The 22,753-nt window shown below is 43.5% G+C and overlaps 1 protein-coding gene across 4 annotated transcripts in view; it reads right to left on the reverse strand.

Annotated features, from left to right (window-relative positions):
* Positions 1-22,753, reverse strand: part of LOC125901967 (ephrin type-B receptor 1-B) — a 223,269-nt gene that overhangs the window by 140,195 nt on the left and 60,321 nt on the right. For all 4 annotated transcript variants that reach the window (XM_049598023.1, XM_049598024.1, XM_049598022.1 and 1 more), the window contains one exon: positions 9,464-9,528. In XM_049598023.1, the coding sequence (XP_049453980.1) occupies positions 9,464-9,520 (57 nt within the window). In that variant the 5' untranslated portion in view covers positions 9,521-9,528. The remainder of the gene's footprint in view (positions 1-9,463; positions 9,529-22,753) is intronic.

A 22,753-nucleotide genomic window follows, 5' to 3' on the forward strand; every position in this document is an offset into this window, starting at 1 on the left:
GACTTGCACTGAAATTTCATTACATATATTGTGGCATCAGCACGGACATTTTCAAATGTAGCGGTAATTATAAATGCCAGTAGTCTCCAATTATTCATTTTGACTGCTGAAAAGGGGACAGTGGTAATTTGTATGGGTCTGTATGGAGTAAGTATAAAACTGATTAAAGAATTTCAGGTCTTTTCTGATATGATGTTATTCTATACAAGTACTGAATGAGTAAGTCTAAAAATAAATCAGTGAAAGTTTCTGAAAGCATCATTAACTCAGCGAGGTATTTATAGGACCAAAATGAGGTTAATGTAATTGTGTTTAAACAGAGAACTATTTCCTGAAGACTTTATCTCACGATGCACCTGGTTAACACCCACTCAGGTAGCTTCAGTGAAAGCACGCGGCTGACAGGGCCTCGGCAGGGCTCTCAGTTTCCAGTAGCAACATTACCTTGAGTCACCCTGCGTAAAAGGCTAAAGCTGTGTGTTGTGTTGAAATCTGACAGCCTCTGCAACCTTATGGATCCATTGTGGAGGACGATAAGGAAGACGACTAAATGATTCACCATGACTGTGTGTGTATTTATTGAAATTGGAGATGTGCCCTGACACACGAGCAGATATGTAAAGAGAAGAAAATGAAATTTTTAAAAAGTGGAAGAAGGGCAGGGGAGAGAGAAACTCGCAGATGGAGCGGGCAGAATGTAAAGAGTGAGAGTCTGAATAATTCAGAGTGGACGAGAGGTATAAAAATGATGAACAGAAAATGGAACGTTATAACAAGGGGTGAAGGGGAGTGAGAGAAATGCAGAAGGGGAGTGAAAGAGTGAAAGCTGTCGCTCTGCGGGACCCATGACCCCCTATGGCCCAAGGCGAGGCCATTTAGGGGCGAACCACAAAGAGCGTGTCAGCAGGGGACAGGAGAATGGCAAGGTATCAAGGCTTTTGGGTGCAAAGGGGCCCCTGCCTGTCGATGTGTGCATATATGTGTGTGTATAAAAATCCTGCAAAGCATGACACCTGACAGCCCTATCCTCCTGACACAAAGACATGGAGAGGGGAGCGAGGGTGGGGGTGGGGGGGGGGGTAGGTAAAGATAGAGCAAAAAAGGCGTCTTTGAGACAGACAAGCTGGAGTAAAGAAAAGCAGGGGGGAAGAAAAGACACTGAAACAGTCAGTGTGGGTAAAAAGATGGAGGAGAAGAATGGGAGGATTTACTGCTATTTCTGCCAGCTCTGCAGGACTGCTGAAATAGCAGGTACTGCAGGTGGAAACACAATCACTCCCACACATATAAGTCAGCCTCCAGCCACTCCTTCGCACTCCTCCAAATTCATACCAAATTAAGGATAGACTCATTTCTCCTTTCTTTTTTTTTGCCCTAGTTCTTCCACTTTGTTCTTTTATTTATTCTTTGACGAAAAAAAAATGTCCTTGGCTCGTAATACATCCAAGAGAATTCTTACATGTGAAATGTGGCGGGGAAATCCACGGGAAGGAAATCAATAATTGAGGTAGTCGTATGTTATTTCATTTCAAAGGCAAATAAAAAATGGAAAAGAAAAAGGTAAAAAAAACAAATGAAGAAATAGTCTGGAAAAAGTGGCAGACAATTTCAATCCAGTCTGATTTGGCATGTTACTATATTCTGTTTGTGCTGCAGACATACTGTAATGTCCTGCTCTGTCTGTAGCAACATGTAAATGCTGCTGTCTTGGCCTTGTCTCCCTTGCAAATTATTTGGAATGCAAATGAAATCTTGCCTGCAAAAAGCAAATGTTTAGAGCTAAAATGTGACATGGGAGTGGCTCTACAGAAAGCAGAAAGAAACTAACACAATTACAAACAGACACACCATTCGCCCGAAACGCAGAACCACACACAGACAGGAAGCCACGGATGCATTGTGATCTAAGCGATTCGTTGTCTTACTATTCCGGTCTTCATGCTGAGCAGAGACGTCTGCGTCTGAGCTCGGAGCAGAATTCAGCTATCTGGCTACACGCCTAAATCACACTCAATAACCATGGAGGTAAAATGAAGCAGGTATCCCACTGATATGACAATGTCAGCTGCCTGCGAATGTGTGCGACTTTGCACGAGTGTGCACGGGCATTCAATTTTGTTTTAAGCGTAACTCATTCCTGAAGAGTTTATAAGGAGTTATATGTGTGTTATGGTGTGCATTTGTGCATGTGCTCATGTCTGGGTAATGTGCGCATTTTCCATCAGTTTGTGTATGTGTCTGTGTTGTGCATGTAATGGAGGCACTCTTCTCATCTGGCTGCTGAAGCTCGGCCAGCATGACTCACTGTCGTTTTTCTCCTCTCATTCCATTTCAGCTCGGGCTCTGCAGGTTCAGAGTTCACCTCCACCCCTCTCCCTCTCCCCCCACTCCTTCTCACTCATCCTTTTTTTCCTTGCCATCTCTCTCTGACTCTTATTATCCACATTCAATCAAGCTCTTTCTCCTTCCTGCCTATCTTACGCTCTTATTTTTAACTTTTCTCACTTCACTTTTCCCTCCTGTGCTCCCTGATGCCCGTCGAGCCACTGCCTGTCCGTCTGTCTGTCAGGCTATGAATAATTGAGGTGTATTGAGTCTGGTCAGCAGATGGTGAGATGGCTGTTATGGATCTATCTGTGCTCTTTAGGAATCGCTGAGTGTATGCTGACACCTGTCCAGTTAAGACCCACAGGAGCTTTGCTTAAGCCCAGTCCAGGCACGCCCTCCCCAAAAAAACACCTCTCCAGCTGCACCTGCTCTTGTGCACAATCACACACGCAGGTGCAGCTATGCAACAGCACACTCAGGCACTTGAAAGTATGCCTGCGCACACACAAGCCCACATGTGGAAAAACAAGGGAGTGTAAATACAAATATGCCAGGGTGAGATCCATTCCTGTCTCCATCCGTCCTTATGCACCTGCTACAACCAAAGGACAGGGGGATTTCTCCCAAATCTCTTCCTTATCTTTCCGCTTCCGTCTCACTCCCCAAGCCTTTTCCTGTCCGTTGTGTCCTCCGGCGTTTATCCTCCACACCCCTCCCTCCTTCTGCTCACTTGGCCCACTCTTTATCCCTCTCCTCCCCGGGCTCCGTGCAACCGCACCAACCTGCTCTGTTTCTGCACGCTTGACAGCACCCACAGCCTCTGTCAGCGCAGCCACCGCCACCCCGCTGACCCCGTAACCCCCCCCAACACCCCACCCCTCCAAGGCTCTCACCTTAAAGTCTGAACTCTGTCTGTGACCTCCCAGAGTCACATGAGTTGACCCAAGCTCTCCTCCACACGCACAGCCACAGCTGAATGTTCTACAGGGCTGCTTTTTGGAAAAGGGGGGCGTTCACACACAGTTGATCTCTTACCTTCTCTCGCTCCAGTTTCTCCTAATCCCTGCCCCCTTCCCTGATCCTGCAACCCTTTTCGGTTCCTCCACCATCGCTTGTATATTTCTCCTCCTAGCTCCCCTCATCCCTCACTTTCAGCTCCTTCATCTCTTCCTCTCTCTGCACTCCTCTTATCCCGTCTGCCCCCTACCGAATGAACTATTTTCTCTCACTCAGCTTTAATCTGAATAATTCGAAGATCATTTTTTAAATATTACTGTTTTGATCACCACCATACATCATCCTCACTACTTTTAATAGCAAAGGTTGGAGAGAGGCTCGCTGCAACAAACACATAAAGAAGAATATATAGTAGCATATGGGCCAAACACTGACTCTTCCTGAGAAGACTGTGTGTTTATGGTTTTTATACCTATGCATTTCCCCGTGGTACAGCACAGTGCTACAGGCTAGTTAACGTTACGAGCCTCACAGCATCCCTAAGCATTTCTTATGAGACTTGTTCTTAGCATCTCTTGCACCATTCTGCTCTTTAAAAAACACCTAACGGACACACAGCTCTCGCTCTTCTGCTGTTCTTCATTTTCTCTGCATCACTTTACTTTCCTTAACTCGTAAAACTCCCTACTTAAATGTTTGCAATAAAACACCCCAACTTCTCACCTTCCTTATCTCGCTCTCTGCACAGTGTGTGCTGACATCAAGCAGGAAATCAACACATTTATGTCCACAACAAAAGCTCTGAAACTTACTCTAATATAAATTACGTAACGGTAGAACATCCTAAGTGCTTTCAGTTTTACTTAAAGCCCGACCCTGGTTTTCGTCATTTTGGTTCAGTACAGATCTTTTTCCCTCACTGTGGGACTGTTCTTTTTTGAGGGTCCTTTTCATGCACATGTGCTGATGGATTTTCTTTAAAAATCACTTAACCTGCAGAGGGACATCATGTCCTGCCTTACTAATGAAAAGATATGCTATTCAATTTGTACTAACCCTTCCAGAGCTGCCACTTAAACTGAAGATTTTGTGTTTGTTTCTTGTTCTCGGTGCTCTCTGTCAGTGTATAATCTGACGAAGTATCTCGGCATTCTGAGCCGGCCTTTTACACAGGCATCTCTCCCCCTCTCTTTTAATACTGAACCTGACTTAAAGCTCATCTGCCTCATCTTTTAATGTACTATTAAGGAGACGGAGAAGCATCTTATTGACAACATTCAGGCTGTTATTTGGGGTTAGTGGAATGGGGGAGGGTTGTGATTGGATACCATGCTTGGATACCACATGTAAACATCACATGTAAATCTACATTGGTGAGGCCAGTGTGTGTGTGTGTGTGTGTGTGTGTGTGTGTGCGCGCGCAGCCCAGTCACCAGACGAAAAGCACTGAATATCTCTGCACACTCCAGATATGTTACATTTGTACATTTCATGTGTGTCATATCAACGTTTCTTCAGTGACACAGCTGTGATTACATGTACTGTATATGAGCTGACTTTGTCATCTAGAGGTGGAGGGGACGGTGGATGGCGTGACACCTTGGCACGACAGACAGCTGCCAAACTGCAGACCACTGTTCGAGACCAACAACAACAACACTGGTGGTTTTGGGAGATTTTGGCACCAAAACTGGGTGTTTTAAGCCAAAACATGATCTTCTCCTAAGGGACTGTACACATGTCGCATTCTCAGAGCCCTCAAATTCATTCAATGCTCTCAATGTAGATGGAAGGCAGGCGCGTTCAAACGCCAGAGCAACACCAGAGCAGTGTACACCCTTTCCCGAGCGACTGTTTTTCGACAGCCGCGCCCTGAGATAAGCAGAGTTCAACTTTTGGAACGTACTAGTATGCACCACATATCATGTGACAAGCACCAACCAATTACAGCCAGCAGATATCTTTTCCTTCTTCCGTAAATATCAGTCTGTGGTAAAAATGGAGGAGAAATAATCATTAAGTGCAGGACTACCAGAGCTTTACATGTGTCCCATGGACAGTAGGCCTCCAAACAGTGCCTGGAAGAAGATCAGCTCTGCACTCAGGATTTCAGGTAAACAGGCTATGATATGGCGCTTGTTAAGGTTGCTTAGTAACCTCAGACGCAACCTGTCACCATGCTCTTAAATGATGGCACAGAGAAGGCATATGAGTCACTCAGCACTCGACCTCTTGTTTTCCAGGAGGTTAAAGATGCGACATGTGTACGACCCTAACCCTAACCATGTGGTTTTTGTGCCTTAACATAATCGTACATTTATAAAAGTGTTGCTGAAATGTAAAGAAACATAAAGTTTCAACATATTTGCTATATATTAATGTACAAATATCACATATCCATGTTTTGCAGACATGTACAATGTCAATATTTACTCTGGCGATTGGGTTGGTGTGTGTGTGTGTGTGTGTGTGTGTGTGTCATTGTGTTACATGTCTGCTCCTCATATGGCAAGGCCGCGGGGCATTTGCCTTTTTGAGACTCCATATTTTATTTGTCATAGTGTAAGTGTGTGCCTGAGAGGAAGACGGGGAGTGCGAGAGAAAGAGAGGACTGACTCATAAGCATGGAGGTGAGGCAGAAACAGAAAAAAGAAAAAGGACGGTGGAGGGGAAAGTCCACAGAGGGAAAGATTGAATATATCCAACTGAAATGAAACAAGCTGCAACGAGAATGCACATTATGAAGGAATATTGTAATGTTGTTTGGTGTACAAATCTGATTTCCTTCTGAGCTCTCGTCCTCTCGAGCAGATGCTAACATACAGCGTGAGTGTGCATTCGCATACTGGCACTTTATTATACATTCACATGGCCAACCCTGATATGTCCTCGTGTTTACACCACTGGAACTAATGGCACTGCTTCTGCAATCCTTCAAAATTAACCCTTCAGGTCAGCGCAACACAAACACACACTCACACACACGTACACACTTCTTATGAACTCCTGAAGGAGAAGTTACTAAAGGAAATTAATGAGATGTATCGAATAGCACAGGGACACAGTGTGTGTGTATGTGTGTGTGTGTGTTCTCTCTTGTTGTGTTGTGTTAGAGAGGCAGTTATCAGGTTCACAGAGAGAAGCAAATTGACCACTTAGCCACCGGCTATACAAACAAATATACATTACTGTTAAACTAAGTGTGTGTAGTCAAACAAGTACACTGTACATTCTGTATCTTTACACTGACACCACAGGTCACACCCCCTACAGGCAGACATGGTTGTCAGATTTACCTTCAGCTATGACCTGTAGCTGACACTATCATCCATTATATGAGATCGGGTACACTCAGGTAGAATACACAAGTCAAATATATCTGATTATTTATTAAACACTCGCTTTCCAAATCAACTGCATGGTACACAAACAAACTTGAGCACCAGAGAGATGAGTGCTGTGCATTTGAAAATGATGCGATATTGACCAGGTTTGACATTTATATTTTTCGCTCTCACACAGCAGAAATCCATCAAAAACCTGCTGAATTTAGTGTTTATTTATGTGCACGTGCGAAGGCGTGTGTGTGTGTGTGTGTGTGTGTGTGTGTGTGTGTGTGTGTGTGTGTGCGCGCATTTCCACACAATCACGCCGCATCACTCACGCACTACCAGCGAGGTCAAGGCAGCCGTGTAGCGTGGTGAGATTCTCCAGTGAGCAGTATGAGTGTATTCACCCTACAGCAGGTCTCTTCCTGCCTGAACCTTTACACCAGGAGTAGCTTAAAAAACTATGCTCAACACAGACAGGAGGCTCTGTGTGCCTGGAGGCTTGCTGAACTGAGCAGGCTTGGATGGAAATAGCACTGTAGATGTCTCTACTCAGTGGGTCTTACTGGATATTTCCTCCTCACAGAGAGGAAGATGTGACAGTGTGAGGCTGAAAATTCATGATTATTCCACTGCATATTATGCAAGTGTGTTAAGTGTTGACACATCTGATCCTTTAAAATGAAAAAGACATTGTTTGTGTTTCGCAGCGTTGAGGGTGAACAGCACCGGGTGGAGGACCAACATGCCTCATCTCTAAAGAAAAACTCTGCACATTTGGTGAAATGACTGAAGCTGTGCAGAAAAGTGTGTTACTCTAAAACAGGGTAAAGAAATGAGGCAAACTGACCACTGACCTTCTGCATCTTCACCAACAAATTTGAAATCAAAATGTATAAATATCCAACCATTTATTTTACCCACATTGACTGATCTGCAAAGTAATCAGCTGCTTATTTTAAGTTTTCCTCTGGTGAGTAGAGTATCCGCTCACAAGCTACTTCTACCTACGAAAATTAATGTTATCATAGCTATTGCACGTCTGTCCATCCTGGCAGAGGGATCCCTCCTCAGTTGCTTTTCCTGAGGTTTCTACCATTTTTTTCCTCGGTAAAGGTTGTTTTTGGGAGTTTTTCCTTATCCACTGTGAGGGTCCAAGGACATGGGGATGTAAAATGCTGTGAAGACCTCTGAGGCAAATTGTGATTTGTGATAATTGGGCTTTCTGAATAAAACTGAATTGAATACAGTTTAAAAGAAAGCATTTAAAGCTACAGTTGGTAACAGTACTGAGAGTAGTACATGAGACAGATGGTCTGGAAAACAAATCATGTTACTCTTCCTCTTTAGAGTGCTTCTAATGGCATTCACTAGAATCAGACTGCAGCTAAAGGAAAGCAACCAATCTGTTTTCATTTTACAGCTAAACAGTACACTAAAATATGTTTCTGAAACATCTGAAGCGAGAACGAGGGAATGCAGAAACAGAATCTTGATTCATATTCGATCAGCGCTGCCTAGTTTGACTGCAGTTCACAAGCAGTGACTGACGTGATTGACAGCTGCGTTAGAAACTCCTCGGCTCAGGTTGGTTATTTTCATTTAGGCGCTGTGGATTCTTGCACATGCCATTAGAAGCACTCTGAGGCGGCTGAGGAACATGATTGTTTTCACAAAGTATCTGTCTTACGTACTACTTTCCAGACATAGTGACAGTTTCAGCAAATGCTCTCTCACTGATTCCAGAAAACTTCATTTGTTAAAGTAAAAGAGTGGCATGACAGATACATTATTTTACTGGGTCAAAACACTGGTCCAACTTATTAAGGAATAAAGTTATTCACAAGAGTGATGCAGCAGTAGACATTATCAAGGTCTTAGCTGTGAGATCCTATTAAGATGATTGTGCACATGCACACACAGGCGTATAGGTAGAAGCATCAAATGAATACTCTAGGTTATTGCAGGGTCCAGGTTGTTTTAGTTAGTGCTCCTTCGGGGAGATTAAAAAATAAAAAAAAAACCTGAACTGCCACACTCTCCAGTGTTTAAACAGAGCCAAAGCTCTGCTCAAGAGCAATAAAAGCTCCCTTTACACGTGTGTAAAATGCCTCATAAAGACCCAAAGACCCAGAAAATGCGGGAAACAGTCATTGTCTGTCCTGGATGGCTCCTGCAAGATTCATGCTATCAGTGTTGGTCTATGGAGCTTTTCATTGAATTATTAAATTACAGCACAGAGAACAAGACCTTAAAATTCTCTTTAAGTCCATTAGCGTAATAGGGCAATCATACTTCTGATACTGTGATTCTTTCAACAAAAAAAAAGAAAGAAAAAAAGGAGCACTGTTCCCATTCTGATGACTTGGCACTTTCTTTCCATTTTCACTCCTTTCATGTGCATGAAACTACCTGAAAGTTGAAAATAGTTCCCCTTAAAATCTGAGAAAGCCCTGAGCGTTTCCATCCTCTTAGCTCCTCCTCCCCCGTTTCATCCTAATACCTCCACTTCCCTGCATAAATGTATCATTACAGTATCATTATGTCTATGGTATCCCCCCAGCCTCCATTTACAGGGACTTAGGTACTGTGTTCTGGGGCTTACGTGGACCCATTATGTCATTAAGTCATTATGAGCTGGGACAGAGAGAAAATAATACCCATAATAGGAGCTACATTGGGCACTACTTAAGTCTATACTCCCATCCTGCCTGCCTTCCTGCCTATTTGTCTGTCTGGCTGTAGATTTGTATGTGCATTATGTTACATATCTTCCTCCCAAAAGAGAGAGTTTGAACATAAACTTCTGAAACTTTTTGCTCAGCCTGTGTTGGCAATGACCGACTCACCCCGGAATTAGGATACGCTGTCCAGCCCAGTTCAGCTGTGGCCACCCGAGTGTCCATTACGGTCTCTGCAGCAGGGAAAGAAAAAGAGGTAGAGGGAGAGAAAGAGAGCGGTTAGCCTCAGAAAAGCTATTTTGAGTATCATTCCACAGAGCTGAACTGCATTCAAGCCCCAGTGATCACTTGACACTATCATCGATGAACAGAGAGGAGATGAATCCTTCACAGCGTTTCATCCATCTCTGCTAGACTTCTGTTAAGACAAGAGACACGGAAACAAAGCTTTGGCACTTTGCTGGAAGGAATGTCTTAGAGCCTCCGTCACGCTGTTAAATGCTGAGCTTTGTATTGTGTTCTGTCTGTGCGAGCATGAAACTACAGCACTGTATGTGCATCCTGCCTTTGTTTGTGAGCGGGCGCGTGCATGCAGTCATTTGTGCAAAAACGAGTGGATATTTTTGTACTTGTCTGTTTGTACACGAGAGACACTGCATGGGTTTTCATGTGGCCGTATGCGAATGCTGAACTTTGTCACATTGTTTACCCAAAGAAAGCCGCTTCACAAATACGGAGGGAGCCCTCCATGGCGAGGCCATTGCAGTTTGTTTACCACGAGCGGGGAGTGACATTCCCTGAAAACTAGTTTGGCAGTACTCTTTGTCAGTTCTTCTCAACCCCACGGTTATGAAAATACATAAATTCCCAAAGCATGCAGTCTCTGTGAAAGCTTTAATGAGAAGGGCAAAGATTGTCTTGTGTTTCTCTGTGATTTTCTGAGCATTTGCACAAAATCTCAAGCTGTACCTTAGACAACTATGGTGCACTGGTTGCAAACAAAAATGAGACAATAAAAAGTTAGAACCACAGAAAGGAAAATCTGCCATATGGGAACAGTTCAAGGGAGATCTAAATTCATCTATCTCACTTTGGACTTGTATTACACAAGGTGTCTTATCTGGTCCCATATCTATGAAATATAAGACAACGATTACCTCTTGCTAATCCTCAGTGACACATCATAGACAAATAAGTCTGGCAGCTCACCCAAGAAGTTTGTCAGACCTGTTTTGATTAATATCTTCCTTGTTGGCGCACGGAAATCTGGAAACATGATATAAATCCGGGAAAGAAGAGAGTGCACTCTTAGAAATAAAGGTGCTAACCTAAGATACAGCATTCTTTGGCTTGTCCTCAGAGGAGAACCCTTTTAGTTCCTCTGAGAAACTTTTAGAAAGATTCCACCGAGAACACTTTCAAGTGGTTCATCTAGAGCCCAAAAATAAGGGGTTATACCTACCCAGAACCTTTGTCTGGTGTTCTATTCAGGAACTTTTCACCTTGTAGGGAGCTAACAAAAACCAGTCCAGGCGGCTCTATGGCCGTCTACAATGCACCAAAGGGGGTGCAAATTTCCACATAGCCCACACTACTGTGCCTTACTCTGGCTTACCCTGACATCCTTACCCTAGCCAATCGCGCACCTCTTGCCTAGACCTAACCAATCCAACTAACGAAGGCAATGAGTGCTAGCCAGTCTTAGGGAGAATAAGGTGGGTCATGTCGTTGCTATCCTAGGAAACGCAAATTCACCAGGACAGCCCTAAGAATAGTAATTGACTACATTAACCATAGATCTCTCTCCAAACCAATCATGGTTTTAGTTCTTATCGTAGGGGATGAGGGACTATGTCCAGTAGCCTTGGGTGTCATGAGCCTCCAAAAGGGCTGATGTGGTCCAGCGTAACCCACAAAACTCAAGGTTAACAAATATGTTTTTGGGGGTGCAGATTTACTATTTCACTGGTGCAGTAGGGTTAGGAACCAAAATTTGGTTCCAAATGAGAATCAAATACAAAATGCCAAGTACTAAGTACCTGTCAGATCATTATAATAATAATTTTGGTAGCCTGTGTGATATTGTGTGATGGCAGAACACAAGTAAAATTGACTGATTAAGGGGATCTGAGATACATCTACATTTAAGAAGAGGAACTCTGACTTCCAAAAAGACTTCTTTGGATGAAAATGGTTCTCAATGGAACATTTAGTCTTAAGCTAAAAAAGTGCTGTAGCTCATCAACAGATGACAACATAAAGTTAATACTACTCTTACTGAAATATCTGTACTTCTTCCACATTTGAATGTATCTTTATAATAATGGGATTGTGGGCCGTTTAGCTTGGGATATTTCTCGACCTCGACAATGAGTCTCTCATTTATTCTTCGTCACACACGAGACACAGCAACAGCTACAGAGTTGTCTATAGATCAGTGGTGATGAGGGAAAAAACTGCTACAGGAGCTGGTATGTACAAGCACTTCATTTTGGGGGCGGCAACGCTGGAAATAGGAGAGTGGTGTTAAGTGCCGCGCGTTTAGCCACCACTGGTGTAGGGTTGCACATTGAAAATATCTGGGGTGTATTTTTTGGTGTTGCGGTTGCCACTAGTGTGTTTTGGCCTTTACTGAGAACCTTTTCTTAGTAAAGGCCTAACCTTTTCTTCAAGAAATGCGCTCCTAAGAAGCAAGTGGTTCTGGGTAGAATGTCAGGTCTTCAGGAGGAACAGGAAGAACACACTGAAACCCTTACTTCTAAGAGTGTATGGCAGTTATCAGGAACCACTGGTCTCTCCTGCTTCTCTATCTCTCTCTCTCTCACACACACACACACACACACACACACACACACACACACACACACACACAGATTTATAGAGTGATGAGCTGGGTGACATGTTGGCCTTAGCAGTGTAATGATAGATTCATAATTTCCCCAGTAACAGACAGTTTATTCTCCAGACTAAACCTTCCATCTTGTTGTGGGTGAACCAGGGCATATTTCACTTTTTTTGATATCCCCTGCCACAACATGCCCTCCATTGTGTTTGTTGTGGCCAAACAGATAAAAAATTGGCTGCAGAGGGAGTGAATGGTATGTCTGGGTGGTGATCTGTAGTAGATAAGCCGGGCATGTGGGGATTTTCAGAGGAACTGCGGTAGCTGTGTCTTTGGCTTGGACATCTTCCACTATCACAGCAAACGGTTGGCTAGCGACACCCACACGTGTTGTCGATAAGGGAGAAATCTTGCTCTGACTAAATGCAGGGACATAACCAGCAGACGCTCATCCTCGTGCAGGAACAGGTTCCAGCCCTCAGCACCCTCCCTTCACCTACTCCTCCACAGGAAGCGCACACCCGCAGCTGTTGCTTATTTGGAATCTCACTGAACTTGCAGTGATTTAGAAATCATTCCAAATGATGGAGCACTCGAAGCCCGTCATCTGCAGTTCAAGTGGTCTTGGTTAAAAAAAAAAAAAAAAAACAAGTACACAGAGGATGAGTGACAAGCCCCCGGTAGGAAGGAAAGAGGCCTTTCATTCTCAATCTCCCCTTACTGGGAGAAACTGTCCTCAGACATGAAACCAATTAGCCTAGGTAATTCAGCCGCACACACAAGCACTCACAGAGATACGCATTAAGCCACACACATGAACACACATGCTGCACACACGCACACACACACTTACATTCACCAGCCAACTCAGAGAGCAATTTTCTGTGTACACCTACAGTGACAGCCTTGTTCACACCCGGCTTCCATCAGAGTATTTCAATTTCCCTAAGATCAGCCTTGTCTTGTCTAGTTTCCACAGCCAGCCAGCCAGCTCCAGCCTGCTTGCCTGCCTGTACAACTTGCTGTCAGCTGGGGAGATAGGAGCATGAAACAGCCCTCAGCGCCAGCCAGCGTTGTGGGGACTGCCAACGCTTTCTCAGGGGAAATCACAGAAGCTTTAGTCAAATCACACAGGCACTTGGTAGGCCATTTTCCATTTCCTTTTAAAAGGAAGGGAGGGGGGGTAAGGAGGCGCAAGATGGCGAGTGTAAGAGACAAAAAAAAAAGGTCAAAGGCCCATGGGAGGGGTGGATGAGCCGTGTCATGTGACCTAATGTCTGCCATTAGCAGAATATCTGAGTAGCAGATGAGTAAATGGACTATGCTAATTGGTTATTAGCAACGGGGTGGGGCTCACACAGCCCGTCATGCCATAGCTCACACACCTGTCCACTGGCACTGGGGATTTGGAAAAATGTCCCTTGTGTACGTGTATGTGAGTTTTAAATGAGCTGTTATGTGGACCATTCATCCATTTAATCATAAGTGGATTTCGAGAGTTTCATTTTAAAACGAGCAACCCACATTAATTAGAAAAGCCTGCTCTTTCAAAATTACAAGAGGCACATTTTGGTTTATTGCTGAAATTATAAATCATCCTATGATCTAAGGTTTCTTTTGCTATTGTAAAAATACATTTTATTCATATATATATATATATATATATAAATAAAATGTATTTTTTAAAGGATATACTTCATACAAAAAATGACCATTTGTAAATCATTAGTGATGCCGTGAATTCGATAACATGGATTTCTCACATGCCTCCACTGAAAGGAGCGAACATGTTGATTTACTGATTGATTGGGAACTTTATTAAACAACAGCAAATCTATATCAAACATCCGCTTACGAAGAGGAGGATATGCTTTATCAATCACCGAAGGGAAATTCATTTCTTTCACTCTGTTGTCATATACACACAGGCCCAAACACACACACATGCACAGACATGACTCCATTTAAAGTCAGAGTGAGGGGGCTGCCTAGGACAAGTGCCCCGAGCAGTTGGGGGTTTGGTGCCTTGCTCAGGGGCACCTCGGCAGTGCCCTGAAGGTGAACTGGCACCTTTGGGTACCAGTCCAAACTCCATATTTGGTCTTGCAGTACAATTAAAGTCTCATTTATCCAGTCATAAGCTCAGTACTTTTCAAATACTTGCATTTTCACACAAAAAAAACCAACATATTTTTGGAGTCTGGCTTTAAAGAGAGCATTGATAAGTTTCACTTCCAGCTCAGTTTTAACCTCCTGAGATCCTGTGTTCTCACATTAGGGCATCACAATTTGGGTCTACTTGACCTTGAACTTCAATCTTCTTAACTTACACTTGTCCTCGTTCATGGACATTTCTTGTGCCATCTAGTGGTAGTAAGAGCCAATTACATTAATCAATGTAAAAACAAGATGGCAGCCATTTCTGCCAAGTCAGTCTGCAGCCAGTCCTGACACAAAAATGGACAAGGTCCAAAACCTGATCAGATTTTATGGTTGAAACCGGTTTATTTATGATTAAGAATGTTTGTAGTTTGATATGGAGACAGATTCGACCAATTTTAGCGACAGTAACAAGCTGTTAATTAAGAAGTACTCGCCTCACAACATTGGGACTTTATTATCGTTGACAGTGCTTTTACTTATTTGGTCCTATTGATCCCAAATAGTAAGGTAAAATTACTGATTCACAAATGGTCGTCTAGTGGGTGGAGTAGCCCTTTGTCAAAATGGCCGCTGGTCCATTTTATATAGGAACATGTTTCAGGTAAAGATATAAATTAATACGTCCACATTTTGGGATCAAATATTTATTTTTATACAAGTATTGCTGTAACTGTAAATTTGCATTTAATGCAGCTGAGACACTTATTTCCTCTGATTCATCCCTCCTTGCTGTATGTGGGTTCCAGTAGTTTAACGCTGGGTTACTCCTCAGCTTACACCATAAAACCCTCGTAAAAACAATTAGTCCTCCCTCTCCATGGCTCCCTGAATCTGATCACATTTACATCTGACCGCACACCACCTTGCTCTCTTTCTCTCTCAGTTTTTACCAAGTCATTTGGAAGACAACAGCGCTGGAGTCCCTCATGTTTGGAGGGTAGCCCAGAGTGTTTTCTCCTGCATTCATATTCTGCTATGTCAGCTCCACCTGCGAGCTCCAATAAATTAAACACAGCCAGGTTCACTAGCAGTTCAATCTGTGGGAAAAATTATTAACATAGAGAGCTTAATGTAGACTACGTCATAAATCTAGTGGAAAACAATAGCTTGTAGGTGTCAGGGTAGCTTGCCGTGAATGGATTCAAAGAGCTGTGAGGCCGGGGAGTGTATTGTGAGTACATCACAGAATATTAGTTACTCTAAAACATACAACGGATACGGGTTGGCTCACTATGTAAGGCTCACTCAAGCTGATACACTGCCAGCGCACTCGTCAAAACCCAGAAGTTGCAAGCCGAGCCAAAACCGAGGCTCAACCGAGGGCCTACAGCTTCCAATGCCAGAAAGCACAGCTCCTTCTCATTAGCAGCAAGTGGTAGATCAATACCAAATGGTAGGCTGTTTCCACAGATACAGCGAGAGGGATAGAGAGAGGGAGGGAGAGAAATGAAAGAGCGAGAGAGACTGCATTAAACATTGATGGGGCCTTGCGCTACAGATCGATAAGGCAGCCCTCTTCACACAATTACACGTCAGCAAGCAGTCGCATGATACATCACATAGACACGCGTGATTGCATATTGCTCGCACTTGGGCAAAAGAGCATCTATAGTAAGAGAATTCAGAGAAAAAAGAGCGGCAGGAATGGATCGGACAATCTCTACACCCTCTTTGAGCCTTTATGTACGACTTTAATTCTATAGTTTGCAACATGTCTGTGTAATTCCCCCCTTTGCAGCCACATCTGTATGATTGTATGGCTGCTGGTCGATAGAACATGTGCTGCAGCGCCTCTCTGAAGCTCCCGGCTCCTTAGTCAATATATGGCAGACAATTCTCCATGGATTCCCCTTCCCACCCCATCACACATCTTTTCCATTCATCTATCCTTTAACCTCACCCCCCTCACTATGTCCTCCTGTTCAAGGATGCTGGTACACTTTGTAATTCAATGAGACAATCATGTCCAGATGCTGGATGCTGGGCTGAGAGGGCCTTCTCTTTGTTATTGTGGCAACAAACTGAAATAAGATCCGAGGGCCTTGAACGACAATATTTAAGAGGGGTTTATCTTTTCTCTGAAATGGAATCAAGATGGGAGGACAAAGAGTGGGAGATATCGAAGGGAATAGACAGACAGAGGGAAAGACAGAGATGAAAAACCAAAGAGGAGAAATCAGCGGGATTGAAATGAGCACTTAACAATGATGAAGCCCCATGGCAGCCCGCTGAGCCTGGCATCTTAATACGGGGCTGAAAACAAAGTGACAAACAAACAAGAGTAAAGGCTGCTGCGTCTCCCAAACTAATCAGCCGTCCACTCGGGGGATTTATGAATAAAAAGGGAACATTTTTGACGGAGTGAAGTGTTTTCTGAACAAATCGTGTGGAAGTTTGTCACACAAACAGACACCATTCACTGACGGCGCCCTGGGAAATCACACACAAAAAAGACTGTTTATTGGACTGGAAGGTAGGACCAGCTCAAGTCCAACATGGTCGAGAGCACTGAGCTGATTTGAAAACTGTGACTGGGTTTACGGCACAGCACCGCTCCGGGCTACAAGAAATATGAAAGAGGTGATATCTTTGATTGAGTCACCGTGTTCGACAGGGAAGACAATCCTTGCGAACACAGATGTGAGACTTTTCTAATCTGCGCCACACTAAAGCTGTGTCACTCATTCTGAAGGGCTTTCGCTTTAAATAGAAGATACAGAACAGTCAACAGAAATACATCAAAAGAAATATGTTACTTCTATGTCTCCCCGAAGACAGCAATGACAATGTGGCTGATTTGAAAATTGAACAGAAAATAATCTGCCATCCTCTGAGACATTAGCGGGGAGTGATGGGACACACAAGTCCCGCATCGGTGAGCCACAGACAGAATAAATGAACAGGCTCACAAATCACATATCGCACACAGACACAAATGTATTAACAGCGTTCTGGGCTCGCAGACACTCGCGCTGGTGGAGTGAAAATAAAATTTTCTGGCATGAAAAAGACCAGGTCAGTGTCGGGGACAAGAGGGAGAGCCAAGAGAGATGAGAGGTGGGGACTTACAGAAGCCAAAGTGAGATCAGCAGCAGATGTTAGGAAGAATGCCTCACAAGATAGGAGAATGAATATACATGCGCTATCTTCAGGACCTGATGAAATTATCCCATCATCACAGCAAGGTGACATTCTCTTGGCCTTACACATCTGGGCTGCCACGTCGCATAAAGCTTAAGATTCAACCTTGCGGCGTGCGGTGGGCAGCCACACTCTCTTTCCTCACTATTACCGGTTTGTAATAGAGTTGCTGTGGAAGGGAAGCAGGAAAACACAACAACCCTCTGCCCGAAGCGGGGTTGGCAAACACAGACAGGTACGCAGTCAATGCACAGCCAGAGGCTGGTGACAACAGACTCACACATCTAATCATATCTTCGTGGTCAGTCACTCATCCAGCTACAGGCCTGAGACAGATACAGCACATTTATACCAACCCCCCCTCCGCACTTCACACCTCTCCCTTTTTCTTTTGCCCTCCTTCTCTCTCTTCCTTTCCCTCTCCTGGTCAGGGGGAGAGAGGTTAGGCACATCATTTGCATTCATTAACATTACATTAGCAGACAGAGTGATCTTTAGAAACCAGGCTGCCGGAGAGTGTCATCTTTAATTCATCATAACCCCACCGCCCACCCCTCTCTGCTCTCCCTTTACCTCCACCTTCTTCTCCTCCCTCTTTCCTCTCCCACGCATTCGTCCCTCTTCTCCCTCTTCTCCCTCATCCTCTCTCCCCTCTACCCCTTAATCCCAGTGCATCCTTTCTCCTCCTCTTCTCCCCGCATTTCTTCACTCTCCATTTACCACTGTCTTTCATCTTCTCCACTTCCTCATCTCTTTTTTTTTTGCCTTCTCACTTCCATTCCTTCACCTTATTTTTCTTTCTCTCTGCCTCCTGTTAATGACAGACTACAGGGGGGTTTGATTTCTCTTCCTGCGTGAGCTCTGTGTAGGATAAGAAGAAGAAGGGACACACCCAAAAAGCACACACACACACACACACACACACACCATATACACCTTAAAAGCATCGGTCTGGGAGGCACGACAGAGCTGACGATCTCCAGTCTTTATACAGGGCTCTCTGTTGTGACCTGTTGACCTGTGCTTATTACCAAAAACCTTAAAGGCCTTAACATGCACACACACCAAGCACACTCAGCTGCAGAAATATGTACTTCCTATCTGTTCTTCTAATGCTTGCAAATGGCGAGTAATTTTCTAGCTGACTGGATGTAAAAGAGAGGAGACCAATGCTCTTTTATATTCAAACCATTACCAGAGACAAATAGGAAGAGGCTAACCAAGAATTAGTCCCATTCTATGGGTCAATTGAAACAAACAACCTAATTTCTTCTAGCGCAAAAGACTTCAAATGAATCCTCGTCCTCTTCCACACCTCATAAGAAGGCAGTAAAGAGCAAACGTGGGTAATAGCTAAACCACATAATGGAGGGGCTATGGAGTTTATGCTAGACGTAGATGAATGTAAACTGAGCAAAGCTCCAAAATATTTCATAACATCTGTATCAATTTCAGGCCAAACAGTGTGGATATTAACATTTCCATGAAAAGGTTAAATTATATCAACATAATCTGGTGAAACACAGTGTTCAGCATTCTGACAAAGGATATGCCATTTCAAATGTCTCGGGTGGTTTTTTTTTTTTCTTTCTGCTCCTGACGCACACAGCAGAAATATGATCCTCCCCCCATCTCATGTGGGTTTTTTGGAGTGAGTCTGGCAGTGATGACACCACTTTGGGAATTCTGCAGTCACTTTAGTAGACCGTCATGTAATAGATTCTCACAGGGACCAATCAACAGCTAGCATTTTCTGTTGCCGTCCCCCCACGTCCCCGAGATAACGTTTATCACAGTCCTTAAATATTAACCTTAAATTTCTCTTAGTGTGTTCTGCTCTATGATTTTAAGCCACATTGACCCTGAAACATTTTGAATTGTATACACTGTTGTGGAGATTCTTAGCTTTCTAATGATACCAGTATTGTCGTTGTACTCAAAATATTAAGCAAATTACATTACATTACATAATGACTGGCACTGAGCTATGACTTTGAGAAAAAGGCCTTTAAAGTTTGCAGTATGGTGGCCACAAAGATACATGACAAAGCCCATTGGCTTTCTGAACTGGGAGGGTTGTACTGAGGCTGTCCTAGAGTGCAAAATACATTGCGTTGCAGTTGGGGTCAGTTTCTTTTCGGAGACAGTAAAGTAACGAAAAAAAGGAAGATGAGAAAATTGTTTATTTCAGTAGAACTGCGGCTCGTTTGACGAACGAAGTTAGCAAACTAGGATTCAATCTTTATTAAAAACCTTTCCTTTGATAGGGAATAAAGGAATATAAATAATCAAGAACTGGAAACGTATTTGTACTTATGATCGTTTTAAAGGTAGGGATTTAACCACTCTTTCTCTCTTGTTTATCATGTCGGTAAATCTCAACTTTGGTATTAATGATTTGCCTACAATGAACTGAACAGTGGAGAGAACCTAACCAAGCTAACGATGTGTAGCATGTCCATAGTGACAGAAGTTTAATCTTAAATTTTCATATTTTGATGCGCGATGCCAAGCTACCTAGAGCCAGCCCAAGTGGGTTGCCAGTGGCGACCCTGTGGGTTTCAAAAGGTTTTCATAATAATACTCTGAAAGCCAAGACTTTGTTTATTTGAAATCAGATGAAAACCAACTGTCCTGGATGCAAATTTGCATTTCCTAGGATAGCGAAGGCACGATGCACCCTACTCTCCTTCTGACTGGCTAGTACCTGTTGCCTTCTTTGATTGGATTGGTCAGGTTCAGGAAAGACGAGAAAGACTGGTCAAGATGAGGGTAAGAACGTCAGGGTGAGCCAATCAGAACCAGAGTAAAGGCCTTTGCACACTGAGTCCGTTTTTTAATCCGTTACCTGAAAAAACAAAATTGTTAAGCACAGAAACCTTACACACCAATTCCGATGCCTTTATTGGTCTATTCGTTGTGAAAATTCGCAATACATGACAAAATTAAAAGACACATTACCTTACCATTGCCTCTCCTCACTGGAGTTACCTATATGGCTGACCGGTTGAACGTTAGCTACCTGTGTTATGGAATGATAATGTGTGCCCCGTTCCTCTGTCGTGTCCCACCGCCACATTTTTTTTACGGTCTTGGTCAAACATCTTTGAATGCTCTGATGGATGCGAAAAATGCATAAAATCAAACCAGTTCCAAAAATTTTAATGGCAAACGAAAGTGTCGGACTCAGTGTGCAAAGGCCTTAAGGCAGAGGAGGGCCGGTGATACCTTCGCTATCCTAGGAAATGCAAACTCGCATCCCAGACCCTGCCTTGACACAATTAACCTCAGAAGTTTTAGGGAGGCACAGAGAGAAGAGCACTGAGTAGAACCAGAGTGCACTTGTGTTTACTGCTAGGTCGTCATCTTGCCTTTACAAGCTTCAAAATTGTATTTATCATTTAAGTTTGGCAACAACCTTTATTTAAAATCAAACTAAACCCCAAAATGACCAAAAAAAAATCCAGTTTATCTAGAAATGAGCCGTTACAGCAACCAACTAATTTTGACAGAGCACAGCACATATCTCTTTTAGATACAATAAAATGTCCTCTTAAATGGAAAAATGTGAACAGGAAAAAAAGTATATTTCACATATGCGTATGTATTCTATTACTGTGCAAGGTTAATGCTTACATACATGCTTATTGGGCTGCAAAACACGTAATGCTGAGAAACTCAATATTAAACCATTTATACCTCACAGTAATGAGCCCGGGATCTGCAGTTTGCTGTAACAGCAGACCAGCAGCAGTGACCAAGCAATAATCCAGATGGAAGCAGCGCTAGCCTCCCACTACCATCACAATACTCATTACTGCTGATATTACCTCAGCCAGCCTGTCTGCTTTTAAGAAACCTGGCAATTTGCTGCAGTAAAATGAGGTAATTACAACTCTTATCAGGCTCCTCACCTTACAAAACAGCATTCAGGGAGAGGGAGACTACTCCCCAATGGTTCACTGGCTGTGGAACAAGACTTTGGCTGGCTTCCCAATCACTCAGCCACACCCACCCACTGTCATTTATTCTCTTTGCAACCCCTGCTCCTCCCCGCTCCCCTTTCATTCCAATAAAAACATTAAAAGCTGAAATTTGATCACTTTAATGACACGACTAAAAGAATTCCTCGATCAATGCCCCAAATTAAAAGTGCAGAGTGGCTGATGTGAACCATGAGGGCCCGAGGAGTATCACTTTACAGCACAACTGCGCCAAAAAAACCCTCCCCTGCCTCCAAAATGGAGTATAAGAGAATGAGTGCTAAACTCTGTGTTTATGTTGGAGAGCTAGTGTGGAGGAAAAAAAGGGGGCAATGTAATTTAACCTTTTCCCATAAGGAGAATAGCTCTACATTGAAAGTCTATCCACTATAGCTTTGACATTTCTACACTCCACATATGAAAGTTAGAAGTTAGCCTATCATCACTTCTGCTGGCTGGAGACACAAGTGCACTGACGGAGAAGAACCGTGTCCAGGTCGCACTGGGATTGTGCGCGGCTGACATTTAGCAGCATAAGCTATAGCTAACAGGCTACGAGGGGTGAGTTAAAGCATCTTTGTTTTTCAAGCAGACCAGGAAATAGTGCTGAGTGAACGAAATCATGTCACTCAATTACCTCCCGCTGCAGTCCTTCACTCTAATTAAGACAGTAAGGATTGTCATTAGCACAGAGCGTCTGTGCGTGTGTGTGTGTGTGTGTGTGTGTGTGCACGTTGTTGGGAGTGTGAGGGCGAAAGAATCACAAAACTAAGCACAAAAATAGAGAGAAATAAAAGAATCAATAAAGTCAATGTCAAATATGTGCACAGTGTCTCTGATGGCATCTCAGTGTGACTCGCCTGGTTGCATTTTATAACGACTGGGGGTTAGGAGGGCAAAGAAATAGATAGAACTGGCTGTCCTTTTCTGTCACACACTTGAACTGAGATAACCATCCAGTAATATGTGGAGCCAGTATGGAGGGCAGGGAAAAACAGAGAGAGATGCAGAGATAAAGAAAAAGAGAAAGTGGGCAGAAAGAAGGGAGTGAGATAGAGGGAAAGGAAGAAGGCTGCGGTTCTTATGAAGGGAGATATCGAAGGAGATATGGAAGGAGTAATCGGAGAAACACTGTGACGGCGAGGGCATCATGTGGCAGCGCCCTGCGTTATCTTATCCAGAAATGGATCTAACCTTAGCTGAACACAACAGTCACATCATTTCTTGGAAACCAGCTGACCTCATTTCTGTCCTGCTGCCTGAATGTACAAAGACATGCTCTGTTCTTGTGTGGCACTTGAAATATTTATGAACAGTAAAACACAGGCA

Source organism: Epinephelus fuscoguttatus, linkage group LG15 (genome assembly GCF_011397635.1).
Source record: "Epinephelus fuscoguttatus linkage group LG15, E.fuscoguttatus.final_Chr_v1".
Taxonomy (NCBI): Eukaryota; Metazoa; Chordata; class Actinopteri; order Perciformes; family Serranidae; genus Epinephelus; species Epinephelus fuscoguttatus.